General features: G+C 40.3%; 2 protein-coding genes across 5 annotated transcripts in view; both read left to right on the top strand.

Annotated features, from left to right (window-relative positions):
- The window catches only part of ccdc142 (coiled-coil domain containing 142), a 35403-nt gene extending 29241 nt beyond the window's left edge, over positions 1-6162 (top strand). The window contains exons 15-19 of one of the 2 annotated variants that reach the window (XM_044363356.1): positions 1709-1886; positions 2989-3099; positions 3725-3825; positions 5276-5444; positions 5656-6162. In XM_044363356.1, the coding sequence (XP_044219291.1) occupies positions 1709-1886; positions 2989-3099; positions 3725-3825; positions 5276-5444; positions 5656-5764 (668 nt within the window). In that variant the 3' untranslated portion in view covers positions 5765-6162. The remainder of the gene's footprint in view (positions 1-1708; positions 1887-2988; positions 3100-3724; positions 3826-5275; positions 5445-5655) is intronic. The other variant, XM_044363357.1, reaches the window with a different exon arrangement.
- Positions 6163-11099: 4937 nt separating this feature from the next.
- tmem129 (transmembrane protein 129, E3 ubiquitin protein ligase) lies at positions 11100-23184 on the top strand. 3 transcript variants are annotated; one of them, XM_044364317.1, is made up of 7 exons: positions 11100-11393; positions 12782-12840; positions 15794-16051; positions 21113-21273; positions 21696-21855; positions 21967-22039; positions 22136-23184. In XM_044364317.1, the coding sequence occupies exons 1-7, from the start codon at positions 11120-11122 to the stop codon at positions 22318-22320; spliced, it is 1170 nt and encodes a 389-aa protein (XP_044220252.1). In that variant the 5' UTR covers positions 11100-11119; the 3' UTR covers positions 22321-23184. The 3 variants fall into 3 exon arrangements, with proteins under 3 accessions (XP_044220252.1, XP_044220254.1, XP_044220253.1); XM_044364319.1 differs by having other exon boundaries at positions 11334-11422; XM_044364318.1 differs by lacking the exon at positions 11100-11393 and adding an exon at positions 11429-12539.
- The last annotated feature ends 1595 nt before the right edge of the window (positions 23185-24779 follow it).

Genomic DNA, 24779 nt, shown 5'->3' with positions numbered 1-24779 from the left:
TTTCCAGGTACTTTGGGTGGTAAGACACTGATATACAGCACAAGAACTGCACTAGTAGGGTATGTTTTTACCCTGACTAAGGCAGTTGTTTTCACTCCTCTCCGTTTGTTTGTCTGTTAGAAGGGCTACTCAAAAGGTTCTCTTCCAGATTTCATGACAGGATACATTTTTAAAACGCCTAGGCAGAGGTTTAAGTTCTACTGGGCCTCCATCTAATTTCTAATGGCTAATGCAAACAAACCTTTATTTTTCCCATATCCTCCCTTGCTGCGTCTAGCTGCACTTTGCAGATTCCTTTGTATTGTCTTCAATTTTCTGTCTCTTCTTGTCATTCTGTAATCATAGGGCATGTTAATCCAAGCTAAAGGGTTGTAAACACATTTTGAAGAAAGAATACTCTAATGATTTCCTTTTAAGGATTTACCACAAGATTGATTTCCAGTTTGTATGAAATATTTAATAAAGTGATGGCTAAGTACATATCTGGCTAGCTAGCTACTATCCATCTAGCACATTGTTTAGCATGTTATACAGCTTTGGACAGGTTTAAATATAAAACCAAACACAGTCCACAAACATTAGTAATGCATCCTTAATAATATTTATTCCTTGTTTTGATTACAAAAAACCTTGCTATGTGACCTACCTCACAAATTCTATTAGTATCAATGTTAGAGCTTAGACTGCACTGACCCAAACAATTTAAAGGGGATGTGACTGAGCAAACTAGTGAGTAGTACTCTATCAAAATTGAACTGAATGTAATAATGTCAGCTACAACAACTACAACATGTTTTAAGGGTGCTTTATTTTCCTAATGTTCAGCCTACATAAAGGATACATTAATTTTTACCATAACAGCCAGTTTACTCCATCGTAAGGGCGTCTTGTAGGGCAAAGTATCTCATCCTGGAAGGGCACATCACCATGTTTTCCTCCCATTACAGTGCAGCCTATAGGGCACCTTTTTGTCATTGAAAAGGCACCCAATTCTGCACTTAAGCTTTTCCAGTGTATGCTCTGCTGCCATGTTGTCAATAGTTACACGTTTGAGAGATTGCAGTATCATAATTTACCTTGTGTATTTCTCTGTCACTTCCTGGGTACAATGGCTCCTGTGTTTGGCTTTGCTGTTGCCCACCTATCCAATTCTCCTACATGTCCTGTGTGTTGCTGTATTCACTCTTCTTCAGTTTCTCTAGACTTTCTTCAGAGAGTCTGTGGTGGTTCACAATGCTCCAATCCATGAGCTGGTGTTTCACTATTGCCGCTGTTTGTTCCAGGGGCTGGCATTTTATTGCATAGATAGGTGAGGAAGAGAGGGAAAACAGCTGAAGTCCAGGTGAAGCTGAGATAGCTCTGAAAGCCACGAGTCTCCCTCCCTCAAGTGAGTGGAGTCTGCCTATGCAACAGAGTGAGTTGTGGACATCTGAGCACCTTGTTTCCCTTGTTTTAAGCCCAGACTCTACACTTATCAGGATGGCGCTGTTAAATGCTTGCTCAATAGAGAACAAATCTTTTGTGCGTAATGATCTTGTCCTGTCTCGAAATTTAGATTTAGACAGCTAAGAACCTATCCAGACTGCTTATTGTTGAGGATCTTAACATTCATGCTGATTCTTAAAATGTTGCCACTAATTTGATTAAAATCTTAGAAAGGTACAGTGTAGATACATTTGACTTACTTACTTTCTCTGTTGGTACACAGGTTTTCCCAGCAGTCCCAGTGAATATGCAGCTCTGGCAGCTCAAACTGTAATTGGTCAGGTTTTAGAGGGTGTGGCACCACTGTCTGATGATGCCCGTGTCCAGGCACTGAGTATAACAATGACAGCTTTCATGGAGGCATGGATGGAACACATCCTGAAACAGAAGATAAAATTCAGGTATGTTTTTGGCCATAGCATCAAATATTGATTTCTACCACAGTGTTATCCATCAAATTGGTGACAGCATAGCTTAAGAATAGCATGTATGACTTAGATATGACAGCGGCTGGAACATCAATACAGTATCCATCGTCAGGAGACAATAGAAAAGCATTAAAATGTAGAATAAAGTTCAAATTATAGAGCGTAGTTTTAGTAACTAATAAAACTAGAAGATGTTTATGAAAAATGGGTCTTTCTGTTTCTGCTTACAAAAAGCTATTGTGTCACCTTGCAGACATGGTAAATGTGGTGTGTGTGCGTGTATAGGGGGACATAAATGTTTGTTTCTTTATCTTTTTTTCATCAACACAAATCATACATGTGTGATTCCTCATACATACAACGCACATTACGGGCATGTACTGTCTCATGTGTGACCGAGTATTTCTGATCAGGAGGGTCGTGGACTGTTTCTGCAAAAGGTGTTTATTTATAAATGTATTCAAAAAGATGTTTGATTCCACATCTGTCACAAGGGGGGCTCATTTTCGTGAACCCAGTGGTGCAGAAAGGGCACACCCATGGCACACATGGATACAGGGTGGGATCAGTAAGAATACATTACCACACATCATAGGTGGGTGTGCTGGAGGCTGTGACAATCGTGTGGCCAATCATGTTTGCTAATTTCATCCCCTTTAAAACACACATCATGACACACTGACAGTTTAGGAATCCCATGGAGCGTTTTCCTCAGAGGAAACATGTTGCTATCCAAGACATAAAACATTTCAGATATAAATACAGCAGCTAAAAATATACTGCCAAGAGTAGATGATGACTCTTTTTAAATTGAATTGACCTTTCTGGACACATTGATGATCCAGCAAACTCTAAATGTTACAAGTGTCTGTGAGATATGATAGGAATATTATACAGAGCTTAAAATGTATTTTTTTTCTGTTTAACATATCAGTAATAAGTTATTGTATAAACACCTGCAGGAAACAGACCACCAACCTCACATGCATGTGTACATGTAACTGGGTATGTGGTACAAGAGGCTGCTGAGACCTCTGAGCAGTGTTGTAATGTGATGTGTTTTATCTGCCTTCAGTGTGCAGGGCGCTCTCCAACTGAAGCAGGACTTTGATTCTATCAAAGAGTTAATCCAGTCAGACAAATACGGTCTGCCAGCTGAACTCCACCAACGACTGCTCAGCCTCAGGTATTGCACTTTAAATAACTACTTTCATCATGGTTGTGTGGATTTAGGATATTAAGGTATTTTCATTTGATTAATGCCAGACTTTATTATTGATTATATAGCTAAAGTGTCAAATTAAACTGTGAATGTTCGTGATCAGCCACACAATAGGAGTCCTCTTACAAACCCCTGTGTTTCATTGTAAGAAAGATCCAAATCAATCAGGTCCACATTTTTGTAACATTTCACAGATGTACCATGTATAGACACTTGCTTTAGTGGGAATTGGCTCCATATTTAAACATACATTGTTTTAGACCTGATCAGACAATTTCACTGCTGGCTCTTGTCAGTTAACAAGCCATCCATGAATGGAAGAATATCAAATAAAACGCACTGGAAAATGTTTCAAAAATAATAAATGACTTGCTGTTTGTCTCATGGCTCTAATGGCCTGCTGAAACTTTGAAAGAGCTACTAAAACAGTGACATTATCCAGTATAGATTCCTTGGAAAATGGAGTGGAAAAGCCAGGCTCCTTATATGTAAAGGTCAAAGTGAAGAGAACCTGATCAGTTACATTTTCTTGTGGTGATCAATTTCCATGACAGTAAGCAGTTTGGATAAGCCCTCTCTCTGTCTGCAGGGTTTTTCAGCAGGTGGACTCAGCAGTAATTTGCTTACTCCAGCAGCCACAGGCCAAACCGTACCTGCAGTCCAGAGCCTGGGAGCCTTTCACACGCTGCTGTAAGTATCACCCCAGTCAGTCAGTCAGTGTGTCAGGGAATGAAACAATATTTAAAGTGTGCTGCTTTAGAATTGAAATTTGAATAACAGAAGTTATCAAATTTAAAAATTAGGTAAATAAATATTTGGTAATATTTCATTTTTATTGACCTAATTTTGTGCACTTCTTTCATTTTAGCTCAGTGTAGAGAAATGCACTGATGCAGACAACCGCCTTACTGCGTTCATGTATGACGACACTGTTGACACCACATATCAATGACATGCGTGCACCGAGATAAAAGTAATAGTTTCAGGGGGCCTACCACCCCTAGGGGAAACACTGTCAGTCATCTTTACTGAAGGTCAGAAGGATGATCAATGATTTATCCATAGAGCTCAGACTTTACAAAGTGCTTTGCAATTCAAATCAAATGAAAAGATCATTAACAGGGAAGTAATGGTTTTAATTAAATTCATAAATTGAATCATTCAATTTTGACACTGTTTGGATACACTTTCAACTGTTTGTTCGTCTGAATTCTGCATTCGCAAACAAAATGAAAAAAGTAAATTATAGTCATTTTTACCGAGACAAGTGAAAGGTAAGTTTACTTGTCCGAAAGACCTCAAAGGTGCCATTTGAGGTGCCTCAAATAATTAAAGTCGAGCCCTGTTGTTTAGTCGTGTGTTGGAGAAGAAGGTTACAAGTAGGGCTGTGGTCTGCTGGTCGACTGGTTGATTAGTTGGTCGATATGCTCGTCCGAGTAGATTCTCATAAATGCGGGATGATCAGACGCCTCCCTGATGGTGTTGCATCATGAGTGCCTAAAACTTTTGCACAGCACTGTACATACAGAAATGAGAAAAGAGACAAAAGAGGGAAAAAGGGACAAAAATAATAAAATTATTAAAATAATAATTTTAAAAAAGAACAGAGGGATTTGTCCCAGAACCTACCCAAGTCTTTACATACTACATCAGAGCTAGTTTTTCTTGTTTCCTCATGCCTTTATGGCAGATGTCATTTTATTATTATTGTACAGTAAGTGTCAAAACAACCAGTCTACCTGCAGTCCAATATTACCTGTGTTGTGGATTGTAAAGTTCACAAGTTAGATTCAAAACCAACAGATCCCAGTCTCACACATTATACATTCAATGAGAAGCTGCAATAAACTTTCTGATTGTTTTTTTAAAAGGTGATGATTTTCTTGAAATTCAGTGTATGGCATGTGTGAATAGCACCTTTAAAGACAGATCGTATCATTATTCTACTCATGGGCAAAAATGTAATGAGACAACCTCCTCCTTTAAAGATCTACAGTATTGGATTTATTTGAATAGGCATCTATTTTGGTGATAGACAACTTCAATGGATACAGTAATTCATTTTTTTGATAAAGAAAAAAAAAATCAAACCTGTGTCACGAGAGGCCAGTGGCAATAACATCAGTGTGTAACTCTTCAGGTCCTACTAATAGCAGCAGAAACAGCATCAATGCAGCAGTGAAGAGCAGTATCACCAACCTGAGGAGTATGGAGGGTGAGGACATGACTCACTCTGATCTCTCAGTCACCACCACTGACCTCCCTCCAGTGGACCCATCCACCCCCGGAGAGCCCTACCTTGCTCCAAGGTACACTTTTACAACTCCTACATGGAGGCAGTGATTCATCAGTTCTATGTATCATGCTTAATGCCCTCTCTGCCCCTTTAAAGTGCCTCATAATCTTCTGTGTTATCAGCGTGTGTTTTGGAAAAGTAAAAGTAAGAACAAAAGTAAATCCTGTTGTGCAGCAGTGATGATATTCAATAAGAACTATAATGTCTTTGTATTTGGCTCCCAGTGTAGCTCTGGGTGCTGCTCAGCAGGAATGGTTGGACCTGAGGATCCACCACAGTGCTCGTCGTTGGAGGCTGCCTGGACTACAGTGTCTTTCTAAGTCTGAACCCTGAACGCAGACCCTGCAGAGATCTGACACACACACACACAAACACTTGAGGATTTCAAGATTTTTATTGTCATTCTAACACATGTACATGTAAAGGAACAAAAATAAGATTGCTCGGGTCCCAGTGTAATAAGATATTAAAAAAAAAAAACAAGAAACACATGTTAAAAAGGTGAATCTCTCTTGTTGTTTGGTTTAGTGACAAAAGGAACAAACATGGTTGAAAGGAAATATAGGCCCATAGTAAAAACCTGTTATTTTTATTGTTGGTAAAGTATACATTTTAAAGTATATAAAATAAGATCTTGATACCTCTGAAAGGTACTTTGGGATGATGATTTTTTTTTTTTTTTACTTAATCTAAAATATTTGTATTTGTATTAATTAAAAAAATGTTTTACCACTTGTCAGCAAATGTATTTTTTAATATTCTTGAATAAAATACATTTGTATTTATATATTTTGTGAACGGCTTCATGATGAAATATTTGTTCTGCACACATGCAGTTTTTATGCGTATGGTGCCTTCCATACTTTGATGTGTTAAACAGGAATTAGACTGTAAATGGTCTACATAAAATGCACTGTGATAACATGCAGACGTGCTGGTAAACCCATTTAATATATCAACTCAGGGGAAATGTTCCAGCTGCGGTAGGTGTTGTTATTATTGTTGCCTAGTCAGCTTTCCTCAAAAGTAGAGCCTCTGTTGAGCCTTTTTTTTTTTTTGAATGGAAAGCTAGTGAAGTTTTACACCGCCATCATCCAGTCCATCCTGACCTGCTCCATACTTGTCTGGTTCACACACCCAGAAAGAGAGAGACAGGCTGCAGCACATCATCCACTCAGCAGAGAAAATAATTTGCTGCAGCCTGCCCTCTGTCCATGACATCCACAGCTCCAGGGCCAGGAAATGGGCTAGGGGGTATCTGAGTGATGTATTATAAGAGCTGGATACTGGACCCAAAATGGTGCCTGTTCAGTCCTATAAGAATTGCTGGTCTGGCAAGAGCAGGCATATGTCACTTCCCTGTCGTCGGAATGACCATGCCTGCTTATGGGTGAAAAGAAGCTGTGAAAGTGCTGGCGCAAAATTGGAAAAAACTGGTGGCAACATGCCTAAAGGCTGCTGCATCACATTTTGCATGTCCAACAATAATAAAAACCCAGTTTCCAATTTCCTTTACTTCCCCAAAGTTTTGGACAGTAAAAGACCAGATCTGTGGCTTCAGGTCATCCACAGAGATTATGAAAATGGTAAACTGTGGGATATGTTAGTGGCAAACACTTCATCACGGGTTAGTTACTGATGTTAAAGTCAACAGTTAAAAGTCAAAGTAGTGCATGTTGATGCTGCATTGAAAGGGCAGTACAAAGAACATACTGAAAAGACAAGGAAATCCCAATTTAATGTTAGCCTGTAACAGCTAGTTTGCAAGCACTGGCTGCAGCAAGCTGACTTTTCCCCAGGTTTGTTGAAACATGTCAAAAAGTGTGTGGTAGACTCGCACATCCAAAAAACTTCAAAACAGGTGCTGGACCAAAGAAACAATGCACAAAAGAAAAAAGAAAGTCTGCACACTGTAGCTCCCCATTAAACTGCATCCAAAGAAAAAGGGAGTGTGCAGACTTTCTTCTTTTTTTTGTTGAAACATGTACTATGTAAAATAGCTTCACCTGCCTGTTCCCTGACATGATTTTATATCATGATTATTGTCATAACAATCCAAATTCAAAATATGCCTAAATGCTGCATTATCCTCTGCCCAGATGAAGTTGTGACCTGATGCACTGCAGTAAGTGTACTGACTCATTTCTGCTTGCCAACGTTTCTATGTTACTGGTAGCATTTTTGCTGCTATCAACCCTGTTAATTTAGCTATATTCTTCATTACAGTGGCTAATTACCCCCTGTACATTTAAATTTACACTGGTCTGCACAAGCACTCACAGGTCTCCCCTTCTTTTAGCAACTTCCTCACTAATCCCATAATTGTTTACATGCTATTGTTGGATCTGGGAGGAGCATGGCTGGTTATTAGAAATAATTAATAATTATCGGACGTGGCAGACATGACAATAGCAAGATGGCGCCGACTGGCGTCTCTGCACTCACCCAATTCAATGTATCAAACACACGTGTCTGATGATGGATAACGAGAGGCAGAGCAGAGATGTGTACAGGGCCAGCTCTAGCCATTTTGGTGCCTGCCCCCCCCAACCACATTCCATCCAAATTACCCCACCAGTAATGCCTCATCACCGCCTGCTCGTTCTAAAATATGGACAACTAACATCAGACACCACAATGGTTTTAAGACAAAAGTATATATTTTTATAAATTAAAATCACTTCTCAAACAAATTAATCACATATCAAAAAGGAATAAATTGTTAAATATTACCAACTACCTTTACCTGTAACATCCAAGACATTGGCACTTGACAAAAAGTGTGTGGTAGACACGCACATCCAAAAATATTTGGATGATGTCATGAGCCCAGAATGTTCTGGACTGTTCTCATAGGTTTTGAGTATTTCACTACAATTCTTCCACTCATTAAATCCATTACTGATTAGTTTGTAGTTATGTTTTTCTGAGAACAGCTTACAGCAGAAGCAATAAAGACTATTTTTTCTTGGAATATACCACCCAGCTTCTCTTGATTTCCTCTCCATTCACTAATTTTCTGTAAAGTGGTGGTGATGAGAAATTCTCCAATCCTGTCATTTTGGAAATGTTTTGAATATTACCTGATATGACCCTCTGCTGACTAACTCCACCCTCATCATATCAGACAGGACTGGCCAGTCAGCAGGATCTATAGGTGGCAAAAAAAAGCAGTCCGAAGTGGGACAAACACAAGACAGTCTAGCGTAGTGAACACAACCAAACAGGCAGCAAACTACTAACTACTCCTCAGAGCATAGCAGAACAAAGAGACTTGGTGGTCCGTCAATTCACAACAAACAACAACACTGGGACTGAAAATAACACACTTTCATAACCTCTGTCCAGATTTAAGCCTCTTACTTGTGTCACTTAAGGAAGCGAGTAGGGTGTGTTTCAGTCCGTCTTTGGGTCTGGCTCAGTTCCTTCGCTTGGATGCTGATGGGGCCGTCCTCGTGCTCTTTCGGCAGGTTTCACGGCAAGTTGATCCTCGGCAGCGTGGAGGAGAAAACAGCGGAGTCGACTCAGTTGAAGAACAGAGGGGCATCAAGGTTGTCTGCATCTTTGTGAACAAATCCCTTTCTTCCTCCTGCAGGGAGTGAGAGTGTTACTTGCAACAGCGGTCTGTCTCTCAGATTCGGTGATTGTGTTCGAGGTGAAGTCTCAGCTCATCCAGTGAGGGGAGGCTCTTCATACTCGGTGAGGGGAATTACACATGCGCAGGTTTACCTCCTTTAGTAAACTGGCTCATGGAGAAAGCAAAGCTTCGTCCAGCGCAGTTACAATAGAAAGGCAATGGGTGTTGGTGTGCAGCCGGTACTTCAAGCTGCAGCAACGTTGTGGCTGCATTGCCATGACTCCTGATGGTGATGGTGCGTCTCTGCCAATGAGAGACGAGAGTTTGGGGCTTCCTGGATTTAACACTGAGGTGTGAACTGCCATGGCAGGCTGGGAGATGGAGTCTGTGAGAGCAGCATTTTGGCGCTGGTCCTTTGTTTCAGGGGTTAAAGGACAAAGGCAGCCTCGTAGTCGGGCTTCAGAGCTTACATGTAGGCCTGCCTTTGTCTGACAACATGGTTAAGGCCCAACACTATTCAGATCTGCTAGTTACTTTAGCTTAGCAGTTAGCGATGACACTCAACAATGAACCCCTATTTCTTTCATTTTTTCTATAGAATGACACCAATCGTTGATCGGCAACGACATAACATAATTGTTTGCCTGACTGGCTATAACATTTGGACTCCAAATAGCTAAAAAGCAATATGATTTTTCTTCTTTTATGCTATTAAATTGGCAAAGACCTCGGGAATTGCATTTACCGCCAGTCAAATTAGAGGGATTTCTTTCACCCAAAACGGAGTGGGGGCATGACGCAAGGGCAAAATGACAAGCTGCAGCCACAGCAGGAATAGTATCGTAGTATCTACACAGCACACCCACTGCACTACATGAAACACCCACTTGGTTAGGCTTAGGCATGAAGAGGGGGATGGTTAGGAGTCAGCAGGGTGTGTCATGTAACATGCTGTTAAGGTGACAACATCAGGGGGTGTGTGTCGTGTAGGGTTAAGGTAAGTCTGCAAGACTGTGTCTAGATGCTTCTCGGCACATACACCAAAAAAGTTTATAGCTTCTGGATTTACTTTCGGAGGTATGTGGCCCACTGAATATGCGCAGTAGTGTTTCTCTAACTGGCCCCTCCCGCAAATTCTGGGCCGGCCCCATAGACTTGTGATGACATTGTGATGACATCACAGATTTTTAAATCGCTTTTCTAGGCTCTAGGAAAGTTTTACAAATATAAAACCTCCATGGATCAAAATTCATAATAAAAAGAGTCATAATTGACCTTGTTTGCAGTTCGAAGTGTCCTGCCAACAGTTTTACAGAAGTCTCTTTTATAATGGCGGTCTATAGGAAAAATGCTGTTTGGGCCACAGGGAATTTTTTTTGCCATATCCTTACCTTGCAAGGCAGCTGGATTTGCGAGATTATGTAAGAATCCATTTTGTCAGGCTTCTGACCAATCAGCATTGTGAATCCAGCTGCCTCGCACGGTAAGTAAGTGATAGATGGTTCATCCAATCACCTGCCAAGTATTTTTGAAATTGCCTGCCCTTTTCCAAACAGTTTCCATGGATGACTTCTCAGATGGTTCTGTGTAACAAACCATCTGGCACGTCAGGTTAGCCATATCAAGCTCTTATAATACATCCATGGGGCATCCTGGCTGACCCCTCACACTGGCTGGCCACCACATATTCCAGCCCCTCCCCTCTGGGAGGAGATACTGGACAATTAAAACCAATACCATCAGACACAAGAACACTTTTCCCCCCTGCACCATAAAACTCATCAACTCCTAACCCTAATTGACTCCCCCTCAGCCACTTACCACTTTAATCCCCTTTTCACCCAGCGTAACAGTGTCAGCATAACAGTGTCTGTGTTTTATGTTATTAGATTTTGTATTATGTAATATGTTATTTGTTTGATTTTTTTACTTCAATATAAATGTCTTTGCGTTTTTTTGAAAGCTGAACCAAGGCAAATTCCTTGTAAATTCCTTCTATATTTGGCAAATAAATGGTCCTTGAAAAGAGCCTTGAATCTTTTTACAACAGTAGGTGGCAGCACTCACCTTTACGTCTGTCTCGCGGTGGAAACGCGTAGAGGAAGAAACTAATGCGGAAGTGGGATAGTGTAAACATTGATTACTTCAAGGTAGTAGAGAATATTCAACCTAGATTAAGCATGGAAAGCCCGGAGTTAACTTTTACTTTGGCCTACGTAGTGTTCTCGCTCTGCTTCGTGTTTACGCCAAACGAGTTCCGTTCGGCCGGTTTAACCGTCCAGAATGTGTTTTCATCGTGGCTGGGGAGCGAGGACGCGGGCTTCATCCAGTACCACGTAAGGAGGACCAGCGTCACCCTGCTGCTCCACTCTGCGCTGCCTCTGGGTACAGTAACAATCACGCTCACAGACAGGGTCGGGTCCATTTATTGTCATGATATGCTGCCATCTAGTCTATCACAAGCTGTCACAGTTACATACAGTATGAAAATGAACCATGAAGACAGAGTAGGAGAATCATGTTTACCCGCCCTCACTTTGTTATCGCTTTAAAGAAATCATAAACCCAAACACAGATTAAGTAACAAAGCAAGCTTATCTGATTTAGTTTAGCCACAAATTTTGCTGGCACAATGCTAACTGCTGCGCTGTCTATGGAAAACAGTCTGGTGTAGCGCAGTTCTGTCTGTGTAAGACAAGAGCAGTATCCACACGTCTGTCGGGACGATAAGCAAACTGATATCTGTCAAAAACATGTCAAACATTACCGAGACCGAATTGAAAAATACTGAGTAACTCTGCTAGTGCAATCTAGCATGAAGTCCCATATTTACATTTTGGCAATATCTATTGTCAAACTGTGTCGCCTCCATTCAAAAATCTGTTTTGCTTCTTGTTTCTTCAGTTGGATGTTGTTTTCTTCTCTGTGCAGAATGATGTAAGTGCAGTTTGTTTTCACATTCGTCTGCTGGAGGATAGTTTCTGAGCTCATCTTAATTCTTAGTTGAAGGGGCGGGCCTATGAGCAGGAGTTGTGACCTCACGAAACGTTATGAAGCTATTTTTTGCCCAGTATACCACATCCACAAGTGTGATGTGGAAACTTGAAGCCTCAAGTGCACATATACTGAGAATGGACTTTACAGTGAAGTGGGAGACATCGTAAATCCAGCAGTTAAATTTTTAAATGAGCAATATTTGCATATATTTATAGATTCTGGATTTTTCAATGAAGGAGGAGAAGTCGTTTTAATGAAGTAGTTGGCCCTTTTGGTGGAAAACCACAGCTTCCAGTATTTTTATATATCTAATAACATGTCTGATGAGGATCTTTAGTATGTAAACAGTGCTGTCAGTTGGCTAATACACACTGTGAGCCTGCAAGAGACTTGATACTTATATTGGGTGGACACTGGACAGCGTTGGACTTTTAATACATAGTCTTCCTATTTTTGGAATGTGCGGGAGGACATTTACATGAACACACTTCCTACACTGTTTACCCAGTATGGATGTAAACATCCAAATAAAAGGTAACAGTCAGTACCTATATACACAGTTACATTTCAAATCCAATGTGCTGAAGTACAGAGACCACTACAGAAATCTGAATGTTCTTGTATTGTACAGTATATTGTTGCTCCTATGTTTGTGTATGGGGCAAGTTGGTGTAGGTAGGGTGTATGCCTAACATGGGGCTGTAGTGGATGTGATCAGTTTCTGATGTTGCTGTGCTTCATATTATTTGCATCCATGCTGTTGTTAATCTCTCCAGGTTACTACATGGGAATGTGTATTGCTGCTCCAGAAAAACACCTAGGATACATTCACCAGGTCAGTTTGTCTTTCTGTCTGTCTGCAGATTTATGAACACAGTTTGTCTCTGTAAATACTGGACACATGAATGACACTCCATGATGATAACTGTTTTATCCATAATTCAGAGTAGGTATGTGATTGAAGGATGTGATTGATGGGTTTTATTGTGTGTGTGTGTGTGTGTGCGCACATCCCATTCTATATTTAGGTCAGGTGCCAGATATCAGATTCAGGAGCAAAAAAGTGGAGAGCATCCACATACTGGATTAACTCTCCCAAAACTTTATTGGACTGACAGAAATCCATGCCCTGCCACATTTTTATCAGGCAAATGGCCAACATTACAAAAGACTGGGGGCCATATTTTTCCTGCAGACGCCATGCCAGCACTGGACCAAACGTAGTCTTTATGCAGTTTTCCTCAGGTGCAAATCATTTTTTTGAGCTTTGGTCTGTTTGATAATTTCCTGGCACCAAACAATCATGCTTGTACCCACAGAGGAGGAGAGGCGCAGCTGAGGCTGTGTTTATGCAGATTAGGCAGCGCAGTGTAATTTTGGTGCTCATTTGGTATGAAATTGCATTTGTGATAAAACCTGCTCAGACCACCTATTATCACACATGCAGATGCAGGGTAATTTTTGTGGGTTCATTTGGTAGATGCGCAAGCACACAGACGTCTCCAAAATCACAAAACACCTTTCATTTATGTGAAGTTTTGCCCCTTTCAATTTGCTACACATTTTTTCATTTACTGCAGATTAACATGAGAATCAAAACGCAATTTTTAAGGAAGATTCTTACCAATAATACCATCCACATGACCCAGAGTTCAGAAATACATTCTGCTGGATGAGTGAGTTTCTCACAACAACTTGTAGAATGTTGGGTCTTTTCCATGTTTCTTAAACAGCTGTAGTCGACACACAGCAGCAGGAATGATTCGTGTGTTTCATCTACAGTCTCTCATTTGAGAGAGGGGCTGTGCATCAGTTTACGAGTGGATGGCACAGCACAAGAAACTTCATTAATTATTTAAATCCTCTGACATGCTGACAGGATTGGTCAGGATCTACGGTAATTAATATTATATATTTTCTAATCATCAGACTGTAAGGCTGTTACTCAGGCTGGAGAAACAGCCATAAAACCTCTTGAGTCTTTATACAAACAAACTCTAAAAACTCTTGACAAAAAGCAAGTGCATTTCCATCACTGTAAGGTACTGGAGAAATACAATGTACTGAGCTTTGAGAATTTTAGATTATTCTCAAATTTGTGCCTAGTTTATAAAATGTTAAATGGTTTGGCCCCTCCTCCACTATGTGACTTTGTGTACACTCGCTCAGTAAGTTCTATTAGATCCTCCAGAATATCCTCTATACAAGATTGTACCATAGCATTTCATCACACTGCATTTGGGCAGTCAGCTTTCTCTGTGAAAGCCACAACTCAGTGGAACATCCTACCTGATGATATGAAGAGCTGCAGTTCCACCAGTATGTTCAAAACCAAATTTAAAAAATCTGCTAAAAACTACTCAGCTCTGTAACCACTGAATCTTAATTTCATCTCATATTCCTCTCATTAACCCAAATAATCTTGCTTTTAATTTGACAAGCTTACATTATTAATTTCTAGTTGACATTGTGGGTGTATGTGATGTGCTATTGTGTGTAGCTTTATATTTTGTATTATGTGTCCTGTGTGTTTTTTGCTTTGTACTGTTTGTTATTGTGCTGTTATATGTTTTAATTGTGACCTGCCAAAGGGATTGCAGATGAAAATTAGCTCTGGTACAGTACATCAAATGGTAACATTTATCTTAAACAGTGTACTTGGTTCCAATAAATACATAAATAAAAATAATATAGATTCTAAGTTTAACAATAAAATAAGTAATGCAGTTATTGGATGCCTCTGACGTCCATCAAACCTGTCCGGACATTTTCATTACATAAAAGTCAGAACTGAGTTTAGAGAATCAAAATACATTTTCTGTCATGTCATGTCTGGCTGAGCCCAGAGTGTGCCAGTGTTGATGGTCAGGAAAACTACAAAAAATGTGTTGGTCACACGCACCATGTACCAGGAATTAGGAGAGAATTTAGAAACAAATCCAGACAGATACTCTCCACTGCCTCAATGCCATGTATCTGTGTGAAGTCAGACAATCTTTCAAATTTTCTGTGCTCATCAAGTTTTTATGTTTTGAATCATTTAAGAACATTTAAGTTTAATGAAAAGGTTTAATGAATGTAATATGCCCAATTCGTTAATGGTGACTGATCATGTGGTTCCAACTGTGTTTTCACTGTAAAGACATCCTATCAATCTCTGAACCACAGACACATTTTCAGATCTATGTTGTGCACAGTGAAGGAAGTGCAGCAGTGACTGGACTAAACTACACCTAAACCTTTTTAAACTCCCCAAGCAAACACTAAGCTACTGTATCAAGTTTATCCTCCTGTGATCAGATAACCCAGTTCTACCTGCCATATCTTCAACACACTTTGTGTTCCATTGTGACTAAAACCAAAATACTCAGCAACAACTAAGTCACTCCCCTCTGCTGCAAAAGAAAACTACTGGCAGTACAGCAGTGGATGTATTTGAATATTCTGCTGACTAAATACTCTGAAAATCTTTTCTTATATATAGATGTAATTTTGTGGCGATATATTTATTTGTCAAAACTATTACATTCAAATAAATGAAAAATCGAGGGCCACAATGCATGATGAGATATTTATTTTGTCATTCCTGCCTCAGGTATTAAATGTAAAGTCTTTGACTGTTGCTTTTTCTTTCATCTTTTATGAATCAGTTGTTCTTTAAACTCTATGCTGATATTTTTGAATGAAGTGTGGAGAGCGTCTCAGATGTTCTCTTTGTCTGCAGAAGTTACCAAATGTTGGTGAACATCTACATGTTTCCTCTGTGTTGTCACGCTGTCTCCCACCAGGTGAGTGACAGCTGGAGAGCCTTTCTCCTCCTCTCTCTCAGCCTCCAGTTGGCCAGCTGGACACTCATCATCTACTGGTCCCGCTATCACTGGCACAACCATCCAGTCAGCCGGGTCCTGCAGGCTCATGTACAGCCTCCTCACTCCAGCTGGGGCTCTGTGGCAAGCAACATCAACACTGAGTTCAGACGCATTGATAAATTTGCTACAGGGGCGCCTGGAGCCAGAGTTATCATTACTGACAGCTGGGTGTTAAAGGTGTGTTTGACCTTACTACCTACTATATCAGTGCTAAGTGACTTGATAAACAAGCAAGAAAAAAAGAGTTTTTCTGTGCGTCTGTAATGAAACATCAATAACAAAATGCAATGTCATTAAATTATAAATTATTATTAATTTCATGTTAACTGTCAATAAATATAGGCATTTATGTATATTGACAAGAGAGTTTCAGGCTCTCATGTGAGCTGTTCTGGTAAAAAATACACCCGGTCTGTAAAGATGGTGGAGCAGAGAAACAAGTTGCAAATAAGATGCTCCACTCATGTGTCTGGTAGACATTGGCACACTGGCTAAGCACACAATGCAGCTAAATCCGGTGTACATGAGGGGTATAGGAAGTCACTGTACTGTGGTTACACGTGTAAATGGAAAAAAGTGGACTTGGAAGTGTAAAAATATGCTTTGTGTTATGGTTACATGCGTGTAGCATGAGTGAAACGTGAGCTGATGCAGGGCCCTTTTAAGCAGCTGTATTGATTAAAATAGAAGCGTATCTGTTATGGTAGACACATGTGATGATTGTCCAAGGCAGCTGAAATGCCTCCTGTGTAAACAGTACACCCCAGATGGATGGTCAGTCTCTCAGAGATTGTGAGGTTCCTGCCTCCAGTAACAGCTCTAGGCTGTGAAGGAATTTTGGTGTGATTGTTATTGCGGGATCATGTGACCCACTGACCCAAAAAGACTTTTTGCCAAACACAATCGCTATACAAGGAGCAGCTGCTCTAAAAAGATCAATCCATTTTTCTGAGCATAACAAACACTGTAAAATGACCTAGGCAGGATGTGAAAGATGAGTTCTGGAGCACACCTTTATCAAGTTGAACTAAAAACATTTCACCATAGAGCATGTCTTTATCAGTGTAAGAAGGTTGGCTGATGTGCAGAAATTCCTTCACCTATACCCCAAAAAGACACTTTGTGTGATCAGAAGTTTATTCATGAGGTCCAGTTAAATGTAAAAAGTCTAGAGGAGCTGTATCAGTAAATTATTTTCATGACATCCATGAGTGTGGGGAGCCAACAGGAAGTCAGGCCAGAAGAAGACTCTACTGTCCATGTTCTATGGGCCCAAAATGCAGAAGCTTGTGGAAGCCTGACAAGCTTTTTCAGCATATGCACCCAGTGAATGACGTTTTTCTTAATACATCCATGCTAGCAACCCTGACCTGGTCAGGTGGGTATAGAGGATGGATAGATGGACGGACGTGTTTATCAGTACTGGCTGCTGTGATCTTTGGTTAAACTACTTGGGTCAGATAGACATATTGGAACTACTGGTTCTATGTGCACCTAGTAATCACAAAGGCCATTTTGTAAAAAAGCCACTTTATTGTGAAAATATTTTGGAAAAGTTAAAGGGAGAAATCTCCAGCACTGGGTTGAGTCGCATGCTTTCTATAGTTATTTATCCTAGGGAAGGGGTGTAATGTTAGGGTATAATATTAAATATGATGATTTTGTTTGACCTTATGTGTATCAGTCCAATTATGTTTGAACCCCTAAATGTTGGGCACTATGTGTTAAAAGGGCTATATCTCCCACACAGTTCTTTCTATATTGATGTAAGTCTACTCAAATTAAAGCTGAGACTTGGCACTTCAATGTAGTATCCATTATTTTATTTCAAACTGAAGAACAGAAAATATGTAATTGCCCAAATACATACGGTCTGGGTTGTAAACCACGTTTAAAGAAGGTGTCCAATTCATTCCTGTAAATGTTGCTCACTGAGCATATATGCTGCAAAAGTCTCAACCATGTTTTTTCCTTACACTTGCATGTCTTTGGGCCCAGTCCTGCTGCTGAGTCATTTGAGACCATGCACGTCAGAGACTACCGCCGGCCAGCCAGTTCACTTCTTGTTGGCTTCCCTTTTTCCTGTAAGAGTAAACTCGATAGGTTAGTCAATAGACGTAGAAAACAGGACAAACATAGACAAACTCAGAAACCAGCAACAATTTTACTTTGCAACATTCTGAATCATTAAGAAAACAACATCAAAACAGTGCTTGTATAACAGAACATCAGTTCATAAAGTTTGTACACAATAGTATAGCCAACAACCTGCTGTTGTTGGAGATGTATTTCCAACAACAGCAGGCTAAAACTCACAATCAGGAGCTGTTGAACAATGGCTCTATATCTCCACAGTTATAATCATAATGCACCATTTTATGGCATAAAGTGGTAATTAAACATAAACACAGGAAGCAGAGGTGTTAACTTAGAAATCGCTCATGACATATCCCTTGTGCATTGATTATACAAATATGCAATATACCTTTGTTGTTTTCACAGCCGACAGAACAAGGTGCAGACACCTGGGTTTGTCCCAAGATGAGATAATATCTCATCATGGGACAAAGGGTCACAGAGTTCCTTTTCAAATGACTAGAGGGCCAAGTTGACACAGATAGCACCAATGGATGCTCTGAGGTCCCTTTTAATCCGACCTGCAGTGTCACAGTCTCTCAACACTACAAGTCATAGAGGGGTGATGACTCCAAGTAGTTTGTTGAGGTTTTGGAAGATGTCAGGAGGACAAATGTGCAATAGTTCCTTGAGAGATGGAAATTCCTGCGCATTTGCCAGTCTCTGACATGGGTGCTCTGTATCAGAAAGAGAAGAGAAAAGAGAAGACAGAAGGAGAAAAGCTGCCAGTGCCCTCATTATTCCGTACTGGTCCTCCTGGAAGCAACTGTCCAGCTCTGTCAGCTGTCTGTCGAGGATATCATTCCAGATGTGTTTTAGGTCATCATTCATTTTCACACTTTCTGCTCTTCCTAGACTATTTGTGGCCACAGATCACAGGGTTGCAGGGAGGCTTCTCTCTCTGGACCCAGATGTGATGTCCCAGCTCCCGGTTCCTTTTTTCTGCATCAGCTCTTCTGTTATCTTCATCACTTCAGAATCACAGTCTGAATCGTCTCTAAACTGACCAGAGTTCTCTCAAAGGCCCTCAGTAAGGTCGATGAGAGACTGACGCTTTTGGGCTCTGTAAACCCTGAGTTGCTTTGTTTTATTTTGTTGGAGCAGGGACTGTACCTAAACTTTTATTTGACCACAGCACACTCAAGTATTTCTAATATTATATTGAGTACCTGCAGTATTTTGCTCACTGCTCCAGATCAGGAACTTAAGCGCTTGTCTATGGATCGCTTCACTTCCAAACACGGGTTCCCTAGATGGAGCAATTTTTGCGAAGATTAAAGGATGTATGGAAAAAGATTGGAAACAGAATCAATGGAAGCTTTACTCTATCCTGAGGAAAGTGGAAAAAATTTGGTGAAACATCGTAGCAAAAAAAGTTCATCATAACAAAGAATGTGATAAGATGCCCAGACACCTTTGATGCTGCACAGAGGATCAAATTCAATCTATGAGAATTACAGTGGACACTCACAGCATGAGGAAAAGTTTGTTGTAGAATCACATGCACACCTCCCTTGTTTCCTGATAGAAGAAGAAGGCCCTGTCAAAACTGAAGCCAACACACAGAGGCGAGTCAAGTTGCAGTGGTTCAATCCCCTATAATATGTTCTTTGAAATACCACTTGTACTCATGTGACTTGTGTCCATGAACCCAACTGCTCATTCTTTTAACAGTTTACAAGTTCAAGCTTGAACTCACTGACTCGAGCAGCTCATTTTGTACATCTGGACTCATCAATGTTCCGTTTCTCGACATTTGTTCTAAATGATTCGGTTCTGTGGATCATAACTGCACATTAACCTCAACAGTTCTGTAAAATGTCCCTCACTGAGAGCATCTGTATGTTCCCTTAGTCCACGTCGGGGAATGTGCTGCTTGGTACAAAACAGTACAATATCCAAAACTACTTTTAGATGGTTCTTGATAAATGAATAGTCTGTTTCATCGCAGTCCGATGATTGAGCTCATTTCTTTGGCCTGCGGTTTGGCCGGCTTTGCAGCGCTGAATCTTCTATATCCCTCTCTAGCAAATGGCTGCACATTTTCAGAAAACTGTGTCCTTACTTACACTGTATTCCAACCAAGAAAACTGTCCATACTACTTAGATGAAAAGCATTTCGATGTCCATTCTTGATCATGCATGGGAATAACTTCAAATCTGGCTGTGAAGGTGGATCATCAATCACAGATAAATCGGTGGTAAATCTGTGTCAGTCTTATTGCTGGGGAGTAAGTGGCCAGGCTAACCTCATTGTGGACCAGTGAGTCTGAAGAACTGGGCTGTGTGGATTCCGTTTATGGAGGCAGAGGTGTTTCTTCTTCCTCAACTCTTGATTTAAAAAAAAAAAAAAACACATTAAAGAACTTTGTTTAGCTATTGTTGTCAGCTAGCTAGCTGGCTAAAGACAAGTCATCAATAAATAAAGTGTATATTTCTTTCCTTGTATGTAATTTTTAAATATTTATTGTTACAAAATGTACTTTGTTCAAACTAGTTGGGCCAGTGAGCAGTTATTGGTTTCCTGCCTGTTCCCCACACACATGAATGAGATAAAATAATTTAATCATATGGTTCTCTAGGCTTTCCATATGTTATATGACCGACTGGATCAAATTCTGATAGTAAATAATTTGGGTGGGGTTTGTGATGCTCAGAAAGATGTATTCACTGTTTTACAGCTGCTTTCCAATGATTGTGTATGCAAAATACTTTTTGGGCCATTGTGTGTCACGTGCCCAGTGAAATCACTTCACAGCTGGTCCTGGGTGCTTGGTATAGTCGCCTGAAAGATGATATCTCTGGTTCTGTTGCATCAATTTTGACCCTGGAGTACTCTTAAAATAAAACCCGCCTGTGACACATTTAACATGCACTATCAGGCATCATGCTAGATCTTAAATGATTGAATGTTAAGACATTGCAACACATCAATGTGCATACCAATATGAGCTTCAATTAAAAATAATACTATCGACTTCATCAGGGTTGTGTCTGAAGTTGTATCCAGTTTACTGTGTTTTAATTTTGAAGGTATTGCAAATGGGCAAAAAAAGTCACCTAAATACATTCATCCACATGCCCCACCCCCTTTGTTTCCAGGTGACCACCTATCATGTCTACATGGCTTTACAGAGTGACTGTCATGTGACAGTGACAGGGTCCAGACAGCACCACCTGAATCCAGACTCAGCCTCCCCTATCCAGTTCCTGACCCTGAGAGTGGAGAGCATCAACCCTGCTGTCAGACCCTTTGATATCAGGTATGAGTGTGTGTGTGTGTGTGTGTGTGTACCAGTGTCATAGGCTACTTTTGGGGACAAATTTCAGACTCAAGATCAGTTGATTGGGAATGGCTTGTGACAAAAGCCATGCCCCCAATTAGGAAAAAGTTTTTGGGTCAGTGGTTAAGGTTAGGGTAAGGGTTAGGGTTGGGGTTAGGCAAGTAGTGGTTAGGGTTAGGGTTAGAGTAAGTCTCCAGGAAATGAATGTAAGTCTATGTAATGTCCTAAAAGGTGACCCAGGACAACATATGTGTATGTATGTGTGTGTGTGTGTGTGTGTGTGTGTGTGTGTGTGTGTGTGTGTGTGTGTGTTTAGGAGCTCAAGACCAAAAACATCTGCTGTCAGGACAATACTGCATATGCCATGTTCATGCCCAAAAAAGTTACCTCCTTGTTTCCAGGCTGAACTCTACAGAATATGCAGAGCTAAGGGAAAAGCTCCATGCTCCCATCAGAAACGCTGCCAATATAGTGATCCACCAAACTATAAGTGAACTATTCCTGGAAACATTCAGAGCTCAGGTGGACCTCAATCAGCCATATACACTCCCTGATGGACAGGTACATTATTGTTTGTGTGTTTATGCAACTGCTGCTCTGAAAAGTTCATAAAATCCTGTCTGATCACAATAAATGTGTCCAATGAATCAGAAGATGTCTCTCAATACACAGGAGGTGGAGCCCTGTATCGGCTGTATGCAGGTTCCAGCGGGCACCAAGCTGGTCAGACTCTGCCATGCAGAAGGTAAGAGTGTGTGTGTGTGTGTGTGTGTGTGTGTGTGTATTGGTGTATGTGTGTATGTGACACTGCCTCTCATTCTGTGACTTTGGTGTGTTATAGGAGCTGATAATGAGTCAGAGTGCCAGCAGTGTTTCTGCAGACCCATGTGGTGTCTGTCCTGTCTGGGTCGATGGTTCGCCAGTCGCCAAGACCAGCAAAGACCTGAGACCTGGCTGTCCAGCAGAGTCCCTTGCCCCACCTGTAGAGCCAAATTCTGTATATTGGACATCTGTGTGGTCCACTGACAACACACTTACAGATCAAACTGACCTTTTCCTCAAAATAATGTGGAGGTGTGTTTTCAACATTCAGCAACAGACCTCTGGAAGATGAGGAGTGGGCAGGACTTTGGGCTGAACTTAGTAATGCACCTGCTTATTCTGTGCTCTCAGTAAGGATACTTAAAGATCATCTCCAGAAATGTTTTAAGATGTATATAAAATATTCTACTTTGAATAATAATGTGTGTCCACAAAAAAAGTTGAACTGATTGACTGTTGAAGACAAGATGTCTCCTACTTCACTGAAAAGTTAATTCTCAATGGATGTGCACTGGAGGCTTCAAGTATACAGGTCACATTTCTGTAATTTGTATACTGGACCACGATTGGCTCCAAACTATTTGTGATGTCACAAATCATGCTCATAGGCCCACCCCTTAAAATTTGATTTTCAGTGAGCACAGAGGAACTCTCAGCAGATGAATGTGAAGACAGCCTTCTAGTGCCAAACTTTGCACATATGTCATTCTACACAGTGAAGTTCAAACATTCAATTGTAGGAACAAGAAGAAAAACATATTTTTTTAGTGGAGGGGGACTTTAAGAACAGTGATTCACATGAAGTATGAACCTTAACTTGCTGTAAAGCAGCAAGATCATCAGTCTAACACTTTGGGGGATTCAGTAGCATGTCGTTCTTTAATGTTGGAAACAAACAGCAGAGTTTCTATATTTTGAAAAGAGTTGTAATTTATGACTGCACCAAAATCACTGTGGATCATTCACTGTGGATCATTTCTAAAATATTTTTATTTGTATTGAGCAAACATAAATGTTATATTTAACAACAGGATTATCAACGGTAAGACAACAATATAACAATAAAAACTAATGAATGAATGAGTTTGTTGAACTGCAGTTTGTTCTGAATATCTGTACTTTAAGTAAAAAAGTTTTATCCTGATCAAATCTTATGATTTGCCTGCTCAAAATTGAGTGTTGCTGGAAGTACATACTTAAACATGCTATTGACAAGGTAACAGTGGGAAAATACAAAACTGGAGCAAAGTAATGTGATGTGTGTAGCTGTATGGATAGTTGAAGTGAGGTTACTGCTGAGGGACTTAGCAGGCTCAGCATATGAATGTGTGTGAATGGGTGAATGTGATTCGTAGTGTAAAAGCGCTTTGAGTGGTCAGAAGACTAGAAAGGCGCTATACAAGTACAATCCATTTACCATTTAATTCAGTTCCCTGTTAAGATACAATGACTGTCTTGGGCTTTTATTTTGAAAAACTAGGTCCATCCCTTGTGTTGTTAATATACAATGATATATAATATATGCATTTGGGGCATTTATTTTGAAAAACAAGCCTCATCCTGAGTTTCCTGTTAAGTTACAGTTACTCTATGGGGCTTTTATTTTGAAAGACTGTGTGTCTGTGTCTGTGTGTGTCCTTTAAAACTATAAGAAGTTAGACTGAAAGTAATATTTGGGTGGAATAAACCTTTAAAACAGGTCTAAAAATAACTTCACAGCACACAGGTTGCTATGATGACAGTGCACCCCTGTGGCAAGGGTGAGACCATAGATGTATTATAAGTGCCTGATACCAGACCAAAAATGGCGCCCATTCAGTCCAATAAGAATTTCTCAGCTAGTGCATATGCCAAAAAAAGTTTCTAGCTTCCGGGTTTCTTTCCCCGTTTTGTGGCCCACTGAATATGCACAGTAGTGTTTCTTCCGTCGGCCTGCTCGCAAGTTCCCACTCATCCAAGAGACTTTACATTGTGATGATGTCACAGATATTTAACTCTCTTTTCTTGACTTGAGTAGTTTTACAAATATAAAACCTCCACGGGTCAAAAATTCATAATAGAATGAGTCATAATTGACCTTGTTTGCAGTTTGAGGTGTCCTGTCAACAGTTTTACAGATGTCTCTTTTACAATGATGGGCTATGGAAAATGCTTTTTGGGCCACAGTGGGATTTTTTGCTGCATTACTGTGAGTGACCACTGGGAAAAACTGGCTGCAAGGCTGAGTGACGGAGCCCTATCCAGCTCTTATAATACATCCATGGGTGAGACAAGCACCCCCTTTTATATCCAATGCCCCTGAGCCAAAATTAGGCACCAAACAACTTCTTATAACTCAAAAACTAAAAGTCACATCGAAAAAATATTTTCAGTTTGAGCGACCCGAGACTTCAGTGGTGATACTGATATATATATGTGAGTCCGTAAGATTTAAAATAAAGGAGCTGTGACAATTTATGTATCACCATCATCTCCGTTTTTGACAAAGAGCTCAGATAACATTGGTGTGAATGAGACTCTTACACTCTTGTAGAATGTCAAACCTTTTCCACTCTTAAAAGGGCACTCTCTGCCCTTTTTTTTGATTTATTCAAAAACTGAGTCCTGTTTCAATCGAAGTAACATTGGATGAGAGAGTCGAAATTTGTCTACATTTTAATGTA

This window comes from Thunnus albacares, chromosome 10 (genome assembly GCF_914725855.1).
Source record: "Thunnus albacares chromosome 10, fThuAlb1.1, whole genome shotgun sequence".
Taxonomy (NCBI): Eukaryota; Metazoa; Chordata; class Actinopteri; order Scombriformes; family Scombridae; genus Thunnus; species Thunnus albacares.
Note: the sequence above shows the minus strand (reverse complement) of the source record. Positions and strands in the feature narration are given on the sequence as shown.

Bases quoted from the DNA above. Each gene is read 5' to 3' on its own strand.
- tmem129 (XM_044364317.1), top strand. From the start codon at position 11,120: ATGCGGAAGTGGGATAGTGTAAACATTGATTACTTCAAGGTAGTAGAG. The intron at 11,394-12,781 runs GTACAGTAACAA...TAATCTCTCCAG, and splicing joins CCACTCTGCGCTGCCTCTGG to GTTACTACATGGGAATGTGT. The intron at 21,274-21,695 runs GTATGAGTGTGT...CCTTGTTTCCAG, and splicing joins GTCAGACCCTTTGATATCAG to GCTGAACTCTACAGAATATG.